The 22,803-nt window shown below is 37.8% G+C and overlaps 1 protein-coding gene across 3 annotated transcripts in view; it reads left to right on the top strand.

Moving 5' to 3' along the window:
• Positions 1 to 22,803, top strand: part of LOC150087144 (death domain-associated protein 6-like) — a 226,337-nt gene that overhangs the window by 75,222 nt on the left and 128,312 nt on the right. For all 3 annotated transcript variants that reach the window (XR_016546873.1, XM_090371849.1, XM_090371848.1), the window contains one exon: positions 1,056 to 1,248. Coding sequence is in view for 2 of the 3 variants with exons in the window: in XM_090371849.1 (XP_090227975.1) it covers positions 1,056 to 1,248 (193 nt within the window). In the remaining variant the exon portion in view is untranslated. The remainder of the gene's footprint in view (positions 1 to 1,055; positions 1,249 to 22,803) is intronic.

The following is a 22,803-nucleotide window of genomic DNA, read 5'->3' as shown; positions in this document are numbered from 1 at the left end:
TATTTTCTGAAACTGTAGTTAAGCCTGTAGATCACATCTGTTGAGGAGTAGAGTGTTTGTTTTAGGATTGTTTTTAAACTGAACATTGGCACTATGCTTCTTTGCTAGTCTGTGGAATGATTTTCCTTCTGCCAGGATCTGGTCTGTAGGGTCTCTGGGAAGGTTAAAAAATTGTCATTAGTTCACTTAATAGTTTTGCTAATCATTTATAGGATATTTGTTATGGTTCAATATGTATCTGATGTTGTTCAGTTCATGTTCAAGTCTATACACTATATATGTCTTTCCAATATTGCTGATGATTCCAATATTATATATATATATATAGAATATAATTAACTTTAATTATTTAAAAATTTACTGATGAAGTTATATTCTATCATAATATATACAGCTATCTTGTCAGCAGCTGCTTATTCTACTCTGGAAACTTATTTAATTTTCAATATTGGGGGCTCAAACAGGTTAATATGAAAGGTGGCTTTACATTTTCCCATTCAAGGTAGTCAATATTGGGAATTGTAACAGTGTGTCTATTAGGAATGATATTACTGTAGCAGAAAGAAAAGTTTATGATAATGTTTAGCAAAATGTTTTGGGGTACTGTTGAATTAGCAAACATTTGCTGGTTTAATTTCCTTTAATTTTTAAGATTTATTTCCCTACTGCATAGAAGAGAAACTTCCATGGAATTCAGTATTAGTGGTGTTCTTACTTTTAATTAGTTATTATTATTATTTTTTTTCTTGTAATAAGATTTTACTCTGCTAATTGAGACTATTGTATTACTAAAAACTTTGTATGTGATGTGGATGGCATAACTTAAAGATCATAATAGGAAACAGTAATATGAAATCATATAACATAAATTACCCTCTAGTTGATAGCTTACATTATGGTAAAAAGTAGACTCATTATATCTGTTCTGAATTAAAATGGTGGATAAATCAAAATCTTCAGTTTTTGGCAATAAATTTTAACATGTATATATTTTCCCTCATAATTTTGTTTAGCATTCTGATATGTGATCTTTATTTTAATTTTTTTTTTCAAAGAAACTTAATAAGAAAATTGAAAAGCTAGAAAAAGAAGAATTAAGCTTAGATGAAATGGATGATGACCAGTCACCTTACATCTTGCTGGATAGATACAGAAAAAGAATTATGAGTGTGTGGCTTCGGTATCGTAAAAGGACAGGGCTATCTTGTTCTACAGGCCTAGAAACTAAGAAGAAATATCGCTTTGAAGGTAGTGTGTCATAATTTTTACACAAAAAATGTATGTATTATTCCAGCTTTTAACAGGACTGATATTATTTTTGCAAGAGAAGATTGTGATTTAACAGCTGTGGAATTCTGTTTACTGAGGACTTGTGCATTAGCATTACCATTAGTAGAGGCACATGATGCAAGAGAGCAAGCATATACAGCATCAGCCAAAAAAAAAAAAAAAAAAACTTCCCATTTCACTAATCCATTCATTCCAAATGTTTGTCTAGTTCTTCTGCCTTGAATTTATTTAAGCTATCAACTTCCACAACAACAGATGGAAGTTTGTTCCAGCAATCAACTATCCGCTGGCTAAAGGCGAACTTCTGCACATCTATTCTATTGTTTGAAGCTATGTCCCCTCATGTTTCTAATCTGAGCAAGAGAAAGAATCCCATCAGCATTGAGCCTGCTCAATCCATTCAAGGCCTTATACACCTCAATCAGATCACCTTGCAGGTGCCTACTCTCCAGAAGCTGCATTTTGCAGAACTTAAGCCTTTCTTCATAAGAGCACCCCTTTGTTCCCTTCACCAGCCTTGTTGCCATTCTCTGTACTTGTTCTAGCAACTCTACATCCTTCCTAAAATGAGGCTTTTAGACCTGTATGCCGTACTCAAGGTGTGGCCTGACCATTGCCTTATATAAGGGCATAATCACTTCCATATCCCTGCTCACAAAATTCCTGTATATCAGTGACAAGACCCCCATGACCTACTGGCAGCCTGTCTGCACTGATCAGAAAACTTCATATCTGACTGCACAATTACCACCAGGTCTCTTTTATTCTCCACTACCCTGAGTGTAACATCACATAGTTGATACATTTCTCTGGGGTTACTGCTACCCTTATGTGGTACTTTGCATTTGTCGATGTTAAACTTCAGTTGCCACTTCTCAGCCCATTTACCCAACTCTTCCAGATCATATTGCAGCAGCTTACTGTTATTAACAACCCTGCCAATCTTTGTATCATCTGCATACCTTCATCAATATCATTTATAAATATACAAAACAACAATGGGCCCAACACCGAACCCTGAAGGACACCACTAATAACATTAGTCCATGTATAGCAGTACCCATTGATTACCACTCTGTCTTCTCCCACTCAACCATCCTTTTATCCATTGTAGCAACTTTGCACTAACCATACTGCTCTAATTTTTACAGTAGCCTTCCGTGTGCAACAGTATCAAAAGCTTTCCTGAAATCCAAATATATGATATCAAATTATTTTTTGCATCCAGTTCCTTTGTAATCACATCATAGTATCCAGTCAAATTGGTCAGACAAGACTTCACCTTGACAAACCATGCTGTGTCTAAATTATTACTGCTATCTTGTCTAGATGATTCTGCAATTCTTCTTTAACCAATGACTCCATTATTTTCCCCTGGAACAGAAGTCAAACTAATAGGTCTATAATTACTCGTGTCACCCTTTGATCCACCTTTGTGAATTGGAGATGCATTTGCATATCTCCAGTCCGTGGGGACTTCCCCAGAGTTCAAGGATGCTCTTAGAATTATGGCTAACGGGTTTGCTTACTTCCTTTAGTATAACTGGATAGGTCCCATCTACCCCAGGTGCCTTTCTTATGTTTAACTTCAATTTCTCTTCCACTTTGCTCTCAGTTATTACAAAATCATTTAACTCCCTGTTAGAGTTTGATAAACATCTGGCCCTCTCCTCCCTGAATAACTCCTTGTGTGTGAATTCAGATGCAAAATATTCATTTAGTTTGGCAGCTATCTGAGAATGATCATCTACAGTCAAACAATTGATATCAAGTGGACCAATCTGATTCATCCTCTTCCTTTTCAAATATAAGTAAAGAAGTCTTTGCTGTTTTTCTTTGTCTTTTGCCAAAGATTTTTCATAATCTACCTTCGCTTGCCTAACCTCCTTTGTCACTTGATTTCAGACTAGCTTTTATCTACCATAGGCTTCTGTGTCGCCATACCATTTTTATGCATTCCATGCATTTTTCTTCTCTGCATTGAGTCTCATTAGTTCATCTGACAACCATTTGGGCCTAAACCTAGAGCAGTATTTCTCAGTTGGCACAAAAAGCCTAGTAGCTTCCAAAATTACATCTTTGAATGCTTCCCATTTAAAATTTCCTTTTGGTAACATCATCAGTTGGTCCCAGAACCTAAAAAATTCTATGAGACGACTGTAGTTGCCTTTACAAAAGCAAAAACTCTGCCCTTTACCACCGATCTTTAAGTAAATCCCACATCAGAACGCTGTGATCACTGCCACCTAGTGGTTTATTTATCTGTAAATTCCTAATGCATGAATAATCACTGCTGATAATCAGATCAAGAGTGTTACTCCCTCTTGTTGCCTCTCTAACATGCTGCTGTAGAAAACAATCGTCCAATAAATCCACAAAAGCCTTGCTAGTGTGCGAATGACCAACCCACAAGTTCCAGTCTATATCTGGGAAGTTAAAATTTACTTGCCCACTCTTTTTCTCTGTATAATTTTTCATTGTACTCATCAGAGTGATTAGGCCTATAACAAACTCCTACCTTCATTTTTGCTTTCCCAGTGCTTATGTCACACAAAATGTGTTTTTTAACTAACAGCATAACCCCTCCTCCCTTCTTTTTGTGTCTATCTTTTCTGTACACATTTTACTCCCCAAATTCCAATTCTGCATCCCTTTTATCTAAGTGGCACTAGGTCTCTGATATCCCAACAATATCTGCCTTAGATGTCTTAACCAGCACTACAAATCAATCAAATTTATTTACTATATACTCCTAGCATTGGTATACATGCAAGTATACATGCACTTGTTCTTACTCTTAGTTACTCTAATACAGCCATGAAATTACATGTTTCATGACCCCCAGCAGTTCCTAAAATCCCCAGCAATTGGCTTTCCAGGCTACTAATCGTTCCAATAGAAGCAGTGAACGAATCATTTCCACCTCTGCCTGTGGCTACCGTTAATCTGTTAGTCTGTGACCCGCATGCTAACAGTTTTCTGACCCACCTAACATGGCCTTGATATATATATCAGCAAATATTGTTGCACACCCTCTATTTAAGTGTATCCCATCCCTGTAGAAGCATTCTCTCCTGTTAACAAGCACAGACCACGCTTAGAAATCTTGTCTGGGCAGGGTTGTACACACTTTCGAATTTAACCCTACTTCGCAACTTTTTTTTTTTCAGCATTTACCTGTACTTGCTTAGTAAATCCATAGATCTCCTACACTTAATGTCATTAGCGCCAATGTGTACAACGATATCATCTTTTGTGCCCTTAAAAGATATCTGCTCTATAACGTCATCAACTTTTCCCCTCTGGCAGACATACCCTGGTCGTATTCCACTTATCCTTTTTGCACATTTCCCGTTTCCGTGACAATTGAGTCACCAACAATAACTAGCTCCTGTGGGACCAGAGCATTCTGCTCTGAAGCTGCCACTGTGTTGCCTGGTGCATAAGAGTGCTCTGGCGTTGAGTTGGGCAGCTGAGAACTTGATGAGGCCCCCCCCCATTTTAATTCCTTCTAGGGCATCCAACCAACTCTTCAAGCTCTCATAGACACTCATCAGAATGCTGAGTTGACACCTAATTTCTTCACATTCTCTGCACTTAGCACACAACAACATCCTCCATGGCTAGATGATGTCGTGTTCGAGAGATCTGAAAACATGTCGCATTTTGCACATTTTTTTAGACTGTGATGCACTGCAGAATCCTCCTCTATGGCTCTCCCGTGAAACACAGCACTTTAGCTACTTTGCACAAGTTTCTTTGCTGGTTTAGTCTGGGGCATGATTTCGGTTTAAATTCAATTTGACAATAAAAATTAAAAGGATTTATAAATTTAATTGATTAATTGCCAATACTATACTAAGCTAACAGATTCCTAAACAGTGCTACATATTACGTTATCTAGTTTTACGTTATGCCTTACGCTATGAAGTTCGAGATATATGTAATGCTATTCCATATTGATACTACACAATTGTGGCAAATTTTGCAATTACAGCAGACTCTCGATTTACTGGGATCAGTTTAACTGGGTCACTTCAGGATTCCAAATTAAAAAAAAAAAACAAAAAAAAAACCAGAAATCAAAATTCCAATAATAACTAGAATAGGTAGAAACAGATGTTTTGCAAGTCGTAAATAAGCGACAAAAAGCAGGATTATAAATTCATCATTGGGAGATTATTATCTTGCAAACACCCCCAGTCTTCACACCCGATGCTCAAAAAAAAAAAAAAAAAGAGAGAGAGAGAACAAATATTTAGTTTGTTTTAGTGCGTCGCTTCGATTGTTGTATTCCGTCGCACCACAAAGGGAAAAATTTTATTTCATTATTTATGTCAGGGATAACAAATTTTTTTTTTTTTTTTTTTGTTTAGAAATTGCAAAAATGATGGTTAAATGCAAATGAGTTGCGCTTTCAATTAACCAAAAACTTGAAATCATTCAAAAGTTTGAAAGTGATGCATCCGTTAATTCTTTAATGAACTGTTATAATGTTAGTGACCAAACGATTGTAAAAAGTAAATGGAAGAATCATATTGGACACGCGAGTAGTGTGTGGTAAGTTTTTTATCTATCGCCATATTTTTTATGTAGGTTGCTGAACATTTTTGTATGCAGTAAGTTCCCGACTACTTAACTTCGAACTTGCGTTAATTTTTTTCACTCAATTTTTTTTTTCGTTTTTAGGATTGTAAACTTTAAAACAGTAAAATAGTAATAATTATTATAATAAGCAATGAATAACGAACATCACAGCATGCAAAAATTGCACAAGGGAGATATGGAGTAACAAGCTTAAAAATAGGAATGAAGAGAAGATTCTTAAAATTTATTTAGGTTTTTTTTTATATATGACCGAAGATTTCAGTGAAGGGGACGCACATTTCACCGTAACATAAAATAACACAGAATTACAGCTTTCGGTATTATTTCAAATGCAATACGATCGAGTTTATTACCTGTTTATAATGAATTGCACTAACAGAAAAGCCCAATAACCCGGAAAGTGCATATTGTTTTTGTTTTATGGCAGTGACCTCTAGAAATTAGATTTAGTAAAATGTGAGCTTGCATGGGGTGATAATAGTGAGTTTTCGCCTTAACCCCGTGAAGAAAATTACCAGAAAATTTAATTTTGACCGTTATCATGTTGCCGACTAAGAGTGACAATGTGCTAGTAAATCTACCATGAAAAGGAAAGCGATAGAGTTGGATCAGAAAATTAAAATAATAAGGGTGTATGAAAATAGCTAAACATTAAAAAGTATCACGCGGAGTTCAGATTTGTCAGTGGCAACAGTGAACACAATAATAAGGACAAAGACAATGCGAGAAGGGGTGAAGGGATCGGCACCGATGAAGTCTATGATAAAAGTAAAAACTATGATAACCAAGGCTACGAAATACATCAGTTTTTACTGTACAAGTTCTTCCTTTTATGTTTTCTTTTCTTATGTACCACTCCAGCTACTTTACTGCTGTCCCTAGATAAAGTTTTTAATTGAACTAATTAAAAATATATAACTTTTTCTATATATATAACTAATATATGACTATTTTTCTTCATTCTTCTGAGGATATTATGCGGTTTTTGTAATTTGGCCATATCACGGATATAGTAACAATATTTTATTAGTCATTCCCGAGTTATGTAAAACTCGACTTAAGTAAGAAGTCCTGAAACTTATCTCTTACGTAAGTCGGGGACTGGTTGTATTTTTGGATTAACCGGGAAATTGATTATACAGGATTTTTTTTTACCATCTATCCTGGAAAATCGAGAGTCTACTGTATATAGCTATTTACTCCATCTGTTTTTATGAAAAATTCTCATTAAATCCTGATTGATATTTTTTCCCCCCTCAGTTTTATGATTAAACAAAAATTAAAATTTCACTTATGGTGAATCGATCTGTGGTTTTTAACTTGTCACTGTCTGTAACATTTCATTTGTTGCTGATTATGAATAGATGTATTCAGGATATATTAATTGTTCAAGAAAATATGGATATTCTGAAATACAACCAATAAATGTGATGCAAGGAAGCAAACTTATTCTTTATCAGCCAAGAAAAAAAAAACATAATAATAAAATAAATAAAATAAAAATAAATTCCTAAATAAATCTGAATTTTCCTATTTCTAAAAAGTAACAATCCAGTTCTGCCTTGAACCTTGTCAGATTTTCTACCTCAACTGCATTGGAAATCAACTTATTCCACAGATCTACAACAAAGTGCCCTAAAGTGAACTTCACAAAATTAATTTTCTATTATATCCCAAAATATCATATTTGTGTTTCCTGATCTTTTTTTTTCCTTTTCACAAAAAATATTGAAACTACTTTAAAGTAGTTTTAATATATATATATACCTTGAAAAATATAAACATGGGGTAATAGCTTTGTTCTCTGTTAATATACATTAATTTCATAGTATTTGGGTGTTGTGACAATAGCTTTAATGTCAAAGAAATAAAATGTAAAATTTTTAGGAGACATACATAAGATTTTCCATGTATTGTATAATCTGCAAATGGTAACACATTTCGTGGGAGACATACATAAGATTTTCCATGTATTGTATAATCTGCAAATGGTAACACATTTCGTGGTATATGTAGATGTGAAATGAAATGGGCAGGAAATATGACATAGTCAGACGTTTGCAAACAAATAAGCATTAAGACAGCATGCAGTGCATAGAAAGAAATGTAAAAATAGATGTTACAGTTTGTGGTGATTTTAATGTCATCTATGGCACTATGTCAGTGGTTTTCAACCATTTTTTTTTTTTAATAACAGCACTGCTAAGTAATTTATTTTATTTTGTGGCACCCCTACTCAATTTTCTGCCTGTTAGATCTGATTCTCTCTCTGTCTGTCTGTGTCTATCTCTCTCTCTCACTCTCACAGCCATTTACTGGGCTACTACAGCAGCACAGTAAATGGCTTTGCAGATTGTGTCTAGTATTACTTTACTGTTATTGTTAAGGTAATCCAGTATTATTTACTGATTGAGATGCTCTCTGACTTGCTAGAGGATTCTGTTGAGTCTCTGCTTCAGTATGGTGTGGATCTTTGTGGGGTCCATTCCATTGAATTATGCTAGGCTCCACGTTATAGTTCTTGTAATTGCTGTTCCTCCTCCAGCTCTGGTTTAGTTGTGTCCATATTTGTTGTTCTTTGTAGTTGGTCGCTCACGTCCTGCTTGATTTTTTTTCCAACGTTGAAGGAACTATCAGCTTCTTTCTTCTAATGAAAGAAGTTGATAGTTCAGATTATCAAACTGCTGTTTGATGATCTGAACAGTTGGAAACCATTCCAACCACTTGGTATGTAGTTTCATCCTGTACACTGTCTGTTTGTCTGTCTGATATTGTCATTTCTGTTTCTAGTTTTGTTACTTTGTAGTGTGCTCACATGCTGGTCGTATTCATTTTGATGCTCCACTTCATGTGTCAGCTTCTTCCTTCCTGGGTAGCCACTGGCACAGCTGTGCAGGAAGCACTTCCAGTTGGGTGGGCTGGTTGATCTTGCCCTTCAATTGTGATAGCCATACAGGAGACGGCACCACTTGCTCCACTGTCATCCATGGGAGACAACAAAACTCTAAGTTTTGAAACTGACCCTTCTGCCTGAGCCCCAAATGCAAATGACTTTATCCTGTGCCACAATTGATGCAGTATGTCCAATATTTAGACCCCAGAAAAAATCCAGCACATCACATCACCCCAAGATGTGGGGTGATCTCCCAGGCAGAGGACACTCACAGACACAACCAGTTGGCCAGGATAATACATCAGAAGCTAGCACAGAAGTATCAGCTGATCAAAGAAAGCTTACTGTATTACAGGCATGAACCTCAGGCTCAAAGACTATGCTAGGACTGTGCCATCCTAACAGACAAGATGATCCCGCACAATGACCAGGAATGGCTACCTACCTGGATGACATAGCAGTGCCCATCATCAGCAACCTCCAGAAAGCATACAAGGACAAGATCAGGAAGGACTCAGACCACTGACATGGTGCAAAAGAGCCTCCATAAGATCCTAGCAAAAATAGGCCTCCTAGAGAACACTTACATAGAACTCCAAAAAGATGCAATGTTGAACACCCGCAGATTAGTAAGAAAGTTCCTTGACCAACAGTAACAATAATAATAATAGTAACTGGATACAAACAACCACCCCGATGGTACCAGGTACCCGGCGTGGGTTGGGAAAAAATCCCGTAAAAGAAGAAAAGATTATAATAATAACACTGAACAACATATTTTGGGTCATGTCTTGCTTTCAAAGTAGTTTTTTATATTTATAAAAGGTATTTTTTATTTATGTGACAGTAAGATGTAGCTACGAACACATCTGTATCGAACACAGGACTTTTTTGCCTTTCCCTTGTATTCAGCTTCAGGAGCATCCTTTTTTCACCATCCGACAATAATTGGCTAACATGGCAGCACTCCATTTGCTTTCGTATCTTTGTTCCATCACTGTGATGGAACAAAGTGTGATGTCTTGATTGAAGCGCTCACTATGTTTGTCGCCGAAGGCACCACAGTTTGGCAAAAAGAAATGCATCTTCTTTGGCAAAAAGAAATGCATGCAATGTTGCCGCCTTTAACATTTCCTAGAAAACCAGTCAAAACATTTTGAAATGCTTTCCATGCTGATTTCTCACTATCACTAAGGGCACATTCAAACTGTTTTTGTGTGAAAAGTTGCCTTATTTGTGGACTAGCCTGCCTTAACCTTCTCTGTACTAAGTCTGGGAATTTCTGTTGCAAGTATGTGAATGCAGGACCGTTGCTTCCAAAGCCTTCACGAAATTTTTCGTGAGCCCAGTTTGATGTGGAATGATGGAAGCAAGACTTTTTTTCGATCTACCAGAGTTTCAAATGCTGCGTTCTTCATTCCAGGTGTTGATGATTTTCATTGAGGCCAACTCCTCTTCTTGTAGTGCATACCCTTGGTGTGACTATCCCCGGTGCAGAGAAAGCAACAGTACTTAGTGCAACCCGTTTGTGGTCCTAATAAAATGGTGATTACTTTTAAATCACAACAAATCTGCCACTCATAATTATGATAGTGTACGCCTCAGAAGATGTTCTCCATGTTTGTGAATGTTTCTTTTTTTGTGGACAGCATACACAAGAGGTATGGAAGACTGCATATTTCCATTGTGTAATAATACAGCCTTAAGGCTAACCTTAGAAGCATCTATAAATAGTCGCTATTCTTCAGTAACATGCCGCATGTTCATTGCTGCCATTAGGCCATCAACATCCTTACAAAGAGTGAGTTCACCTTCTGTTCGATAGAATTTATCATAGTCTATTTCATGTATGAAATGTTGTCACTTTCACAGAATTATATAGAAGATTCCACTGCTGTAGCTGCAAAGCCAAAAGCTCTGCCTTATTCTTCTGCATTTTGAGATCCCTGATGAGGTAATTAAGCTCATGTTCTGTGATCTTATGTGGTTCAGAAGGTTAAAGGTTTGGACAAAACAGTGAATCCCTTGATGTAGACGGATGCTGTACTTCGTGTATATCAAGTTGATGTTCATCAGTGTCTTCATCTTCATCAGAGTGTACAGAAAAATGGTATCGTGGTTCGGGAATAGGTAGTATTTCACCATGATGCACAAGACAAGTTGCAAATGATATATTTGAGTATGTCATTGTCCACTTTTTCTTCATTGTCATCCCTTTTCTAATAGGAGACACCATACCAAAGTAACAGTGACTTGATTTGTTGGCTTCCTCCACATCATGTGCACTGCGAAAGGCATAAAACATCCATTTCGATTTGTTTTGAGTTTTAATGAAAAGGTAGGGCAGCATGTGTGTGGAGCCCAGTTCTTGTCCTGGTTGCCAACTTCACACTCAAAGTACAAGAAGTAGGCCTTTTTTATGACTCGAGTTAAGGGATGTTTTCTCGAAACTATGACTTCTCCATTGTGAAATAACACAGCCTTAAGGCTAACCTTAAAAGTAGCTATATAAATGGTCGGCATTCTTTGGGAATGTGCCTCATGTTGCTGCCATTAGATCATCAACATTCTTAAAAACAATGAGTTCACCTTCTGTTTGATAGAATTTATCATAGTCTTTATTTTATTTCGAGTACGAAATGTCACTTTCACAAAATGATCTAGAAGATTCCATAGCCTCAAGGCCAAAAGCTCTGCCTTATTCTTTGTCAGTTCAAGATTCCTGATGAGATCAGTTAAGCTCACTTTCTGTGATTATATGTGATTCAGAAGGATAAAGTTGTGGACAAAACTGTGGATCCCTTGACGTAGATATCAAGTTGGTGTTCATCAGCGTCTTTATCTTCATCAGAGTTTAGAGAAAAATGGTCGGATGGTTTAGGAATATGTCGTACTTCACCATTAGACATGGGATGAATTATAGATGGTATATTCGGGTATGCCACTCCTACTTTTCTTCATTGTCAAAACAATGAAGAAAAGTCTGTGACGTGATTCGTTGGCTCCGTCCATATCACGGGCACTGTGAAAAGCATAAAACGTCCCTTTCAATTCACCCATGTGTTGAGTTTTAATGAACAGGTAGTGCAGCATATGTGTGGAGCCCAGTTCTTGTCCCGGTCGCCAACTTTACACTCAAAGTACAAGAAGTAGGCCTTTTTTATGGCTCGAGTTAAGAGACATTTTCTTGAAGCTAATGTGACTTCTCCACATACGTAACAGAAGTCATCCAGAATATTCACACAATTACGGGTCATATTAATCTTACATGACACAAATACTGCACAAAACGTAGGAATCTCACTGAGAACAAATCACCCTGTATTATGTATTTGATGTGACAACAACTTATCATGTGATGTGAGGTGACAGTTGCCGATCATATGATAAAAATGTGGTGGTACTGAAACTGCAGTGTTGCCATATGTTTTGCTGAGAGCCAGAGTTGTAACTTGCTAATATAGGACCCTAACTATAATTCGAAAACAAGAGCCAAAGCTTCTTCATTTTAAGTAAGGCTGCACTTGCTTGTTCAGTTCTTGAGTGTACCTCAGTAGAATGGTCCCAGTTCTCGCTCAACATACATCCAAGATAACAATTTTTAACCCTTTCAATTACTTCATCATTGGCCATAACTTTTGTTCTTACTTCTTTCTTACTGATCATCACGAATTTTGGTTTCTTAATGTTTAACTTCAGACCAAAATTTTGTTCTGTTTACTCTATTCCCAGAACTGGCTAGCAAAACAGTATCATCTGTGTATCTAATCGTGTTTACAATATTGCCATTATTGTCTGTGACAACCTCAAGGACAAATTTAATCTATATAGATTAATTGGTCCTTGAGATAACCTCAGGGACTTACATCTGGTGAGTATGGGCTTGGCACAGCCAGGGTCCTGAGCTGGATATCATCATTCTTCTCTTTCTTGGTGATTCTTTTCTACCCCTCCCTCTCTCTCTCTCTCTCTCTCTCTCTCTCTCTCTCTCTCTCTCTCTCTCTCTCTCTCTCTCTCTCAGGGTAACTTGGGAATTTTTTTTGGCTGGTGCAACATAAGCCTCAGGCTTCCTTGCACCATATGGCTAATAATAATGATAATGAGTTTGTCATAGACATTCTCTCAGATATGCCAGACAAGCTGTACTTCCTACCTAGGAGTCTAAAACGCTGATGGAACTGATATTCGGGTGACACTCAAGTCAAGTGGGCCCAATTTCGGCAAAGTCCGGACAGTCTGTGACAGCCAAATCCTCTGCTTGAACCTTCACAATGGTGGGACTGTTAGTAATCCTGGGTATAACCTTCATGCACAAGCACACAGTGGGTGACCACCCAGGTGTGAACCAACGTAAGCAGGGGTCGAAGTGAGGCGCCCACACCACACGGAGGAATGCCGCCCCTCTGTGTTACCAGGCAGTACTAGGTGGTAGATGACTTTCATCAAGTGGTGCAATACCACCACTTTACTTATTGGAGGCTTGAAATGGTGGAACCCATGTTTAGTCTCCAGAGCTAAGTTCCGGTCAACCCTTCCCCATTTCTTCCGTCATGCAGTATGATTGATGACTTTTGAGGTTATGATGAACATTGTGGCGAGATCCAATCTTCCTTATATTTCGAGGATACAGCTCTAAAATGGTGTTTGCAGGCCGGCCACTAGTTAGTACACCGGACCGAACCTATTGGTAACTCTCTAGGAGGCTTCCGGATCAGCTAGTGTATAATCTTGCTACCTCTACTCTGCCAGATAGTGACTGAAGGGAGTCCGACTAGTGTGTATGTGGGGGGGCATTATCGAGGCCACGTTATGTCAAGGATCTGGGTATATTCTTACCATGTGTACACCATATCCAAAAATTTCATTACTTCGTACAGCGTATCCCCCCCACTTTTTCTTACTATTGAATATACCATGAATTGTCAAACTAATAGAGTAAGCTTATCTGTGAAAAGATCTAAACCTCCCAAACACTTCCTAATTCATTTCACAAATATACGTGGTCTCGATTTTAATCTCAAGGTCCATTTCCACTTGCAGTCTGCCAAACCCCATGTACTTTTTCTGACAGAATCTCCATTATCAGTTGATTCAACCACTGCTCATCTCAGTTGTCCAAATTATTCGCTGTATGATTCATTTCGCTTCAACTGTAGTACTTGTGCATATGTCCGTTGCAATATTCCCTGTCAAAGACTTGGTAATTTGGAATCTCTTTGTTTCAATCTTCTCTTGCTTAAGATCTCTCTACCTCATTGAGTCAAATTCATCTGTTGTCTTTACCATTCTCCCAACTCCACTCTGGAACTTGACTTTCTCCAGTCCAACTTTCCTAACAGTGGGGTAATTTTCCTTGGTGATTTTAATGTTCACAACTCCATCTGGCTTCTGTTTTCTAGTCACACCTACCCAGCTGGTCAAGATGCTCAGGCTTTTGCAATTACTAATGACCTTGCACAGATTGTTCATTTACCTACAAGAATACCAGACAATCATAACCATGCAGCCACTACACTTGATCTTTAGTATTAGTATTAGTAACGGCCGTATGGTGCAAGAAAGCCTATGGCTTATGCTGCACCAACCAAAAAAAAAAAAAAAAAATCCGAACAAAACAATGATAAAAACAAAAATTAAATAAATAATAATAATTAATAAATAAATAAAAATAATAAAATGAAATTAAAAATTAAATAAAAAGGAAATTAATCCTATCACTTGATCTTTATCTCACAAACAACCCTTCTAAGTACACGGTTGAAGTGAGTAGTCCTTTAGGCCACTCAGATCACAACTTGGTGATTGTCTCTTCTCCAATGGAGCCTTTATCTCATGGCTATTCCCAACCTCATGTTGTTTGACAATACAAGAATGCCAAATGGGATGACCTGTGAGATTTCTTTTCCTTGGTCGGATTACTGTTTCAAAACTTCCGATGTCAACATTTGCTCAGATCGTGTCAGTGAAATTATTCTTGTAGGAATGGAATCTTTTATTCCACACTCCACTTTAAAATCTCGTCCTTACCTTGGGTTTCCAATAAATGTGCTAAGGCTGTTCAAGAGAAGAACGTGGCATATCATAATTGGCTTGTTTCCAAATCTTCAGATTCATTTTCTGCCTACACCAAAGCTCGCAACAATTGTAAAGCAGTTATTAATCAGTCCAAATAGATTTTGAACAGGCTAAGAGTAGAGAACTTGCTTCTCTCCCTAATGGTAGCCGAGCATTCTGGTCTCTTGCCAAAGCTATTTGACTCAACTTTTGCCCATCTATGCTCCCACCTCTGCCAAAACCAGATGGTTCTGTTGTCACTTCAGCCAAGGATAAAGCTGACCTGCTAGCATCCCATTTTTCTTCCAACTCCTGTATCAATGATCTTTGAAAAACACCTCCCACCATTCCCAACATGCTCCATTTAATGCCTCCTGTGGTTTTCCATCAAAAGGATGTCAGAAGGGTTTTGATGAATCTTGATGCTAAGAAAGCTCCATGTCCTGATGGTATTTCTCCACTTGTTCTCAAAACCTGTGCTCCTGAACTTACTCCTGTACCTTGTTGTCTTTTTCACTTTCTTATTCCAAAAGTGTTTTTCCTTCTTCTTGGAAATTTGCTCATATCCAGCCAGTTCCTAAAAAATGGTGACAAATCCCTCCCATCCAATTATCGTCCCATTGCAATTACTTCTCTCTTTTTAAAGTAATGAAGAAATCAATTAACTGCCAACTCTTAAACTACCTAGAAACATTCCATCTGATCAACGATCGCCAGTATGAATTCCGTCAGTGTCGATCCACTGATGATATTGTGGCTTATGTTACCCATTTATGGACAAATTCAATGGAAAAGTTGGGTGAAACACAAGCAGTTGCTCTTGACATCAAAGGCTTTTGATCTTGTTTGGCATAAAGGTCTCCTAAACAAGGTTCAATCATATGGTTTGCCAACTGTTTTTTGTAATTGGTTATCCAGTTTTCTCTCTGATTACTCGCTGAGGGTGATGTTAGATGGTTCACTGTCTTCTAACTTTTCCACTAATGCTGGTGTCCCTCAAGGTTCAGTTCTTTCCCCCCACTCTTTTCCTCTTGTGTTTTAATGACCTTCTTCCATTGACTGGAAATCCTATCCATAGTTTTGCCGATGATAGCACGTTGCATTTCACTTTCCATTTTGAGAAACCTTGCTCTGTTCAATCAGCTTCAACTTTTCGAAAATCTGCTACCAGTTCTTTAAATGCCAGTATCCAGTGGGGCAAAGACAACTTAGCTGATTTCAATCGTTCTAAAACTCAGTCTTGTCTTATATCTCGCAAAAAGGATTTTTCTGCTCCTATGCTTATCTTTGGTGACACTTCTATTTCTGGGCAAAATTATATACAGTAAACCCTCGATATTCGCGGGGGTTACGTTCCTGAGAAATGCCGCGAATACTGAGTTATAGCTCCCATAGTAATAAAGGTGTTCCGTTCCAAAGTATGAAATATATAAGAAAAACTAGTCTAAAATTTTGTCTATGTATGTACTATATGTGCCTTCATAATATGACTATGTACATAGAGAGTACATTGTGAAATGCAAGCATATGGCATCGAAATGAAAATAAGAAACAATTTAATATTAAATGTAATATTTATAGAAATTTCAAACAAATCTTTCAAACCAGCGCCTTTGCTAGCTAATAAACTTATCTCGCCAGTGTTATCACCAGTTTCGCTAAAGTGTTGATAAAGGTGTTTTGCCTTTTCATGAATGATGAGTGAACTTAATGGAATTTTATTATGAGTTCCGTCTTCTATCCACAGATTTAACGCGGTTTCCATATTTTTCTAATTTAACATCACGAGTTACAGAGCAAATTTTTGAAGCAATTAGCGCGTTTTCACGGACACTACGGCGGATTTTTTCTTCCGATTTCTTGATTGATCGTACTGTTGACTCATTGATTTTATAATGTTTTGCAACCGAGGAGACACTTTCACCATTAGAAATTTTATCTAATAACTCAATTTTATTAGCTAATGTCATTACCTTCTTTGATCTTTTCACATTTCCCTTGTTATTCGTAGCCATATTTTTGTACGGGTTAGAAAGAATTTGTCCACAATAAAGTCACTTTCTTCTGTTAACATACTATAAAAAGTCTGTTTTACACTGCAAAATGGTAGATTTATCACTTTTAAGCATATCAATTTTTAAATTGATAAGTTTATTCAATTTATAAGCATATAAATTAAAAGCAAACGACGAAACCTTCCATGACAAGTGCATAACACATACTGAAGAAGGATTAGCGAGACACATCGACGCTCACGAATTTGTCACCTGTCCCCCACCCACAGCGTTTTTTTACCCGGAAAGAAAATTTTAGCCACGCCCATGTTTTTTTATGGCGAAAAATGTTCATGGCGCTTTAAAATTCACATTTTCTTTTACGTTTCATTTTATATTAAATCAGCGACCGCGAATGCAGATACCGCGAAAAGCGGGGGTTTACTGTATCTCTTTTGGGGATTACCCTGACTTCTGATCTCTCTCTCTCTTGGCAGAAGCACATTACAAATATTGCTTCCTCTGTATCTAAAAAACTTTGTTTTCTCTTTCTCTCTTGCCTTAATTTTCTTCCAAACAGCTGTTCATTCTGTACAAATCGCCCCCCTACCATGGAGTATTGTTCCCACATCTGCCCTCTTTCAGGCTTTTAGATTCCATTCAGAAGAGGGCAGTCAGGTTAATTAATGACACCTCTCTAACATAGTCTCTCCACTTGCTGTCTCATAGACTTACTGTTTCTGCTGCATACCTTATCTACAGATACTTCCATGGGCACTGTCCTTCTGAATTGGCTTCTATAATTCCCGCTCTCTCTTTCAAAACAGTCCGAACACATGCCATCACCAGCCAACATCCATTTACTGTCCAACTTCAAATTCACAGAACTAACTTTTCATCTTCCTCGTTCATTCATTCAACTGCCGTTTTCTGGAACAACCTTCCTTTATACGTATTTCCTGAAAATTAGTCTACAGAAGTTTAAGTCTAATGTCAACAAATGTCTTCTTTCGTCTTCTCAACCCCCAACCCAAGCACTGTACTAAGTAGTATAGGTTCTAAAACTGTTGTGTTTGGGGTTTTTATAAAAAAAAATAATGACCCATCTTTGTGACAGTGAGGTCAGTATTCTTTACAACTATTCTTTACAACTATTGAATGCTCACTGAGAATTCAATTGAACGAAGTTTAGAGCTATAGTCACATTCATGTTCTCAGTCTGATGATTAGTTCTAGATTGGAGAAGTTTTATCGTTTTCTGATAACAGGGGCATTTCACATCTCTGATACTGTGCACATATTCAGACAGCATGACTGACTTATAAGTAGCACGTTTTGGCTGCTGATTTTTATTGTTACAGTTTATCATGGCCCGTGACTGCACAGTGGCCAGAGCCAGGAGTTTTCTAGATGCAATCCCTGGCAGTACATTCATAATTGTGATAATTAAAGCACTTTTAAACAGGGAAGTGCTTCCAGAACCTTTGGATGGTCCAGCCAGCATAGATTCCCTGTTGTCCTTTTAGTTGTTGCCATATCTTGGGTGAAATTTCAGCCATTATGTTCAGCTGTCCAATTTTTCTGCTCTGATCTTTCTTTAATTGGAATTGCTCAGCAAACTCCTCAATTGTCATTAAATTTTTAAAGTTTTTATGGTAAAGATTAGTCATTAGCTCCCTTTCAGGGGTTGACTCCACAGTGTCAAGGATAATTAATTACAATAGACTGTCAAAATAACAGCACATTGAGATTGGATGTATACATACAGCACAGATGTCTTGTAGTGACGAAAAAAGAAAGCGGCAAGTCACGTGATTACTGTATTTGTTTATGCTCGCCATTTTGAGGCCCAAGGTGCCAAGCGATTTATTAGTGACTAAGCGATTCCCAGCGATATATAGAGCGTTCTAAAAAATATACAAGTTTCTTTAATTTTCATCGTTAAACTCCCTTTATTTTTTGTGAAACAGCTCTTTATCTTACAATCAGTAAGTGAAGACACAGAAAGGAAACTCACCTTTCTTATTTTTTCTCTTATACTCACTTTTACTAATCTAACTTACACAGCCGCTTGGTCACTAAGTGGCACTGCTCTTGCCTCCACGTGGCAGGGCTGGTAACCTGGGAGAGGAAAGTAACACTCCCAGGGCCAAAAGAGCAAACATGAGTAGTAAAATAACTACTAGTACTATAGGGCTTCAAGAGAAAGCTCTACCAAGTAGTGAAACAGAAAACACCAAATCAAAGAGACAGAAGACAGATATGGACCTACCAAAAATACCAACATTCATTGTCATACATGCGACAGGAGATCAGACATTAGGACGTATGTCTCCGTTTGTTATTCAGAAAACATTAGAGGGTCTAGTAGGATCTCCCAAGTCAGTTCGTCGGCTGAGATCTGGAGACATACTAGTGGAAACAGAAAATCCCCAACACTCACAGAAGTTACTTTCAACAACAAATTTTGGAAGAATGCCAGTAGTTGTAAAGCATTTGATGTCTTCACCGAGAATATACTATTGAAAGAAAGGCTCAAGAAAAAGGATGAAAGAAGCAAAAAAGATTCATATGCGATAGTTGCTAAGAAGGATATCGAGTTTCATGAGAAACCGTCCAAAAAGATTATACTGAAAGCAGTATCGCAAAAATATCAAACAAGTGAGCAAGTAAAAGAAGACGTGCTGAAAGAAATCCGCCCTATTTTGACAGAAGTGAAGGTCAAAAATATAAGAACAATAAGAGATAGAGGTGTTATTGTGGAAACAGCAACTGATGACGATATAGCTAAGATCAAGGGTTGTTCCAAGCTGGACACGCTGGGAATAAAAAGTATGGTTCCAAGATCTATATTACCAAAAGTCGTTATCTTTGATGTTGAAAAGGGAATGAAGAAAGAAGACCTCCCTAAAGAACTATGGTTAAAGAACTTCAGTGAAATGGGAATGAGTGAAACGAAGTGTTGTGACGGAATCCAAGTATTAACAATAAATAAGACCAAAGACAAGGACACTGAGAACTGGATCGTCCAATTTAGTGCAAGCGTATGGAAAAGGGTGAAGTGCAGATCACGGCTGTTAATTGGTTGGTCGGCTAACAGGTTCAAGGAGATCTTCCCAGTAACCCAATGCTATAAATGCATGATGTACGGCCATGTAGCTAAATACTGTAAGAAAGAAGCGAATTGTGGTCACTGCGGTGAAGTTAAGCACTCGTACAAAGAATGTCCAAATAAAAACAAACAACCAAGATGCTGTAATTGTAAAAGGAATGGGGCTGCGGCGGATCATGCTGCTATAAGTAAAAATTGCCAAGAATACAGCAAAGCTATAGAAATTTATAAAAGAAACATTAATTATGGCTAAAATAAAAATCTTACAGTTAAACGCCCAAAGAGCCAAAAGTGTTGCACTTCAAGTAAACTATATTATGGAGAAAACGGACATAGCGGTAGCAATTCTTCAGGAGCCCTATGCGGTCGCAGAGCAGGTGCGATGCTACCCGAGATCGTATAGAGTCATCTCGGAGGGAGTATTACCCAATGCGACAATAATAGTTCGGAACAAACATATGGTTGTTACGAAAGTGACTACTTTATGTAACAAGAATGCAATATGTACTGAACTCATTGGGGACTTCGGTAGGCTCTATACGGTGGCTCTGTACTGCCAACCTTCTGAAAGTTTAGATACGAGTTTAACGTATTTAGAGAAATTGCACAGACTATTGGGGTCTGAGAGGATTGTTATCGGAGTAGATACCAACTCTAACTCTCCACTCTGGGGCAGTGAAAACTCCGATGACAGAGGGAATCTGCTGGAGGAGCATATAGCTGCAACAGGGTTGGAGGTGATTAATGAGTCAGGACATCCTCCAACCTATAATACTGTACATGGCACTTCATATATAGATGCTACTTTTGTAACAGGCGCAATAAGAAATAAAATAAAGAATTGGAGAGTTGTTGAGAACTTAACTACAAGTGACCACAACGCGATTCTGTATGATATCGATTCTCAGGATTCGATACGGAATTGGAATAAAATAGAAAGATTTTTAATAACGGATGCTGCATGGCCAAGGTTTACTGAAAATTACAATTGTTTAGTGAGACAAGTTTGCTGGGATGACCTTGTAGCTGACGACCATGTTAAAGAACTGACAAATGTTATTACGCAAGCTTGCACTCGAAGTATGAAAAAGCGAAATGCCACTTCAAGACCAGTTTTCTGGTGGACTAACGAATTGACGACTCTAAGAAAGGAAGTTAATCAACAGAGAAGATTATGTCAGAGGCATAGAAGGAACTGTAATAATGACTTAGTTAGAATATATGTAGAGCAGTATAAAGAGAAAAGAAGAAACTGTCTTAGCTATTAATAAGTCTAAAATGGCTCATTGGAAGAAATATATCGAAGAGCAAGGATCCAAGGATCCTTGGGAAATTTTAAAAATAATTAATAACAAAAAGAGTCTTTTGGACATAACCACAACTGTTGGCAACGAGAATGAGCAAACTTTGAACTGGGAACAATCTGTGAACAGGATATTGGATGACTTGTTCCCGCAATTAGAAAACCAAGAGCAAGCATTTGAAAGTTTATGCCAAGAAATCCAAGAAGAAAGTGAAGAAAGTGACTTTACACCAGATGAAGTACATGCGGCAATTAATCGGGCAAAAAATAATAAGACACCGGGCCTTGATGGGATTGAAGTTGTAGTGATGAAGAAAGCATTTGAATTGACACCGGAGGCGTTTGTTGGAATGTACAACAAGTGCATAAAGGAGGGTATCTTCCCCAGGGTCTGGAGAGAAGCACATGTGAAGTTGGTAATAAAAGGAACAGACAGATTGTTAAACGAGACTGGAGCATACCGACCCATTGCTCTCCTTCCGGTGCTGGGCAAAGTATATGAAAGACTCTGTATAAGTCGTATAATGATTAGATATGAAAGAAAGTCTATGTCCTCTGAGCTCCAGTTTGGTTTTAAAACTGGTAAAAGCACGGAGGACGCTATATATAGACTTGTCCGCACTGTTGAGGGAAGCAATGATAGGTATGTTCTTGCCGTTCTTATTGACTTCCGTGGTGCTTTCGACAGACTCTGGTGGGTGAGTATCTTATCAAGAATCCGAGAAACTGACTGTCCTAAAAATTTATATCAAGTATGCGAGAATTACTTCAAAGATAGGACTGTAATTATAAGAAATAATTACGGTGAGATTATCAGGCCTGTGTGCCGGGGTTGCCCTCAGGGCTCGGTAATCGGTCCATACGTTTGGAATATGGTATTCGATACTTTTCTCCAAAACAGATTTGATGGGGTTAATATGATAGCATATGCAGACGATCTTGTGATGCTAATCAGTGCCAGCTCCCGCTCCCAATTGGAGACCAGAGCAGATAGTGCTCTGAGTTCATTGAGCGCATGGTCCAAGCAAAATAAATTAGAAATATCTAAGGGAAAAACTGTCCAGATTCTAATGAAAGGTAAATTGAGTATGAACAGACATCCTACTGTACAATTGGAAGGTGAGCCAATACGCTATGTCAAGACAGCAAGATACTTGGGTGTGCAGTTAGAGGAACGATTGTTTTTTACCGAGCACGTCCGGTATATCAAGGATAAAACAAGAATGCTGTATGCCAAAATCCGGAGGGTAGTAAGAACAGACTGGGGCATAAAAGGACGCTCTTTAAACATGTTATATCAATGTTTATTTGTCCCGATACTTACTTACGCCTCCGGGGCATGGGTCCATCGAATTGACAAGACTAAGATACAAAAGCATCTTGTACAGGCCCAGAGATTTGCTCTATTAGGAACTACACGAGCATGCCGTACAGTCTCCTCTGACGCACTCCAGGTTATGGCAGGACGAAAACCTGCTTATTTCGAAGTCTTATTAAGAGGGCTAGTATACTTCACTAAGAACAACATCAGAAGTACTATAATGGGTGT

Source organism: Mastigoproctus giganteus, chromosome 4 (assembly GCF_048544385.1).
Source record: "Mastigoproctus giganteus isolate SK-2022 chromosome 4, ASM4854438v1, whole genome shotgun sequence".
NCBI classification, from domain to species: Eukaryota; Metazoa; Arthropoda; class Arachnida; order Uropygi; family Thelyphonidae; genus Mastigoproctus; species Mastigoproctus giganteus.
This window is presented reverse-complemented; position numbering and strand designations above follow the sequence as displayed.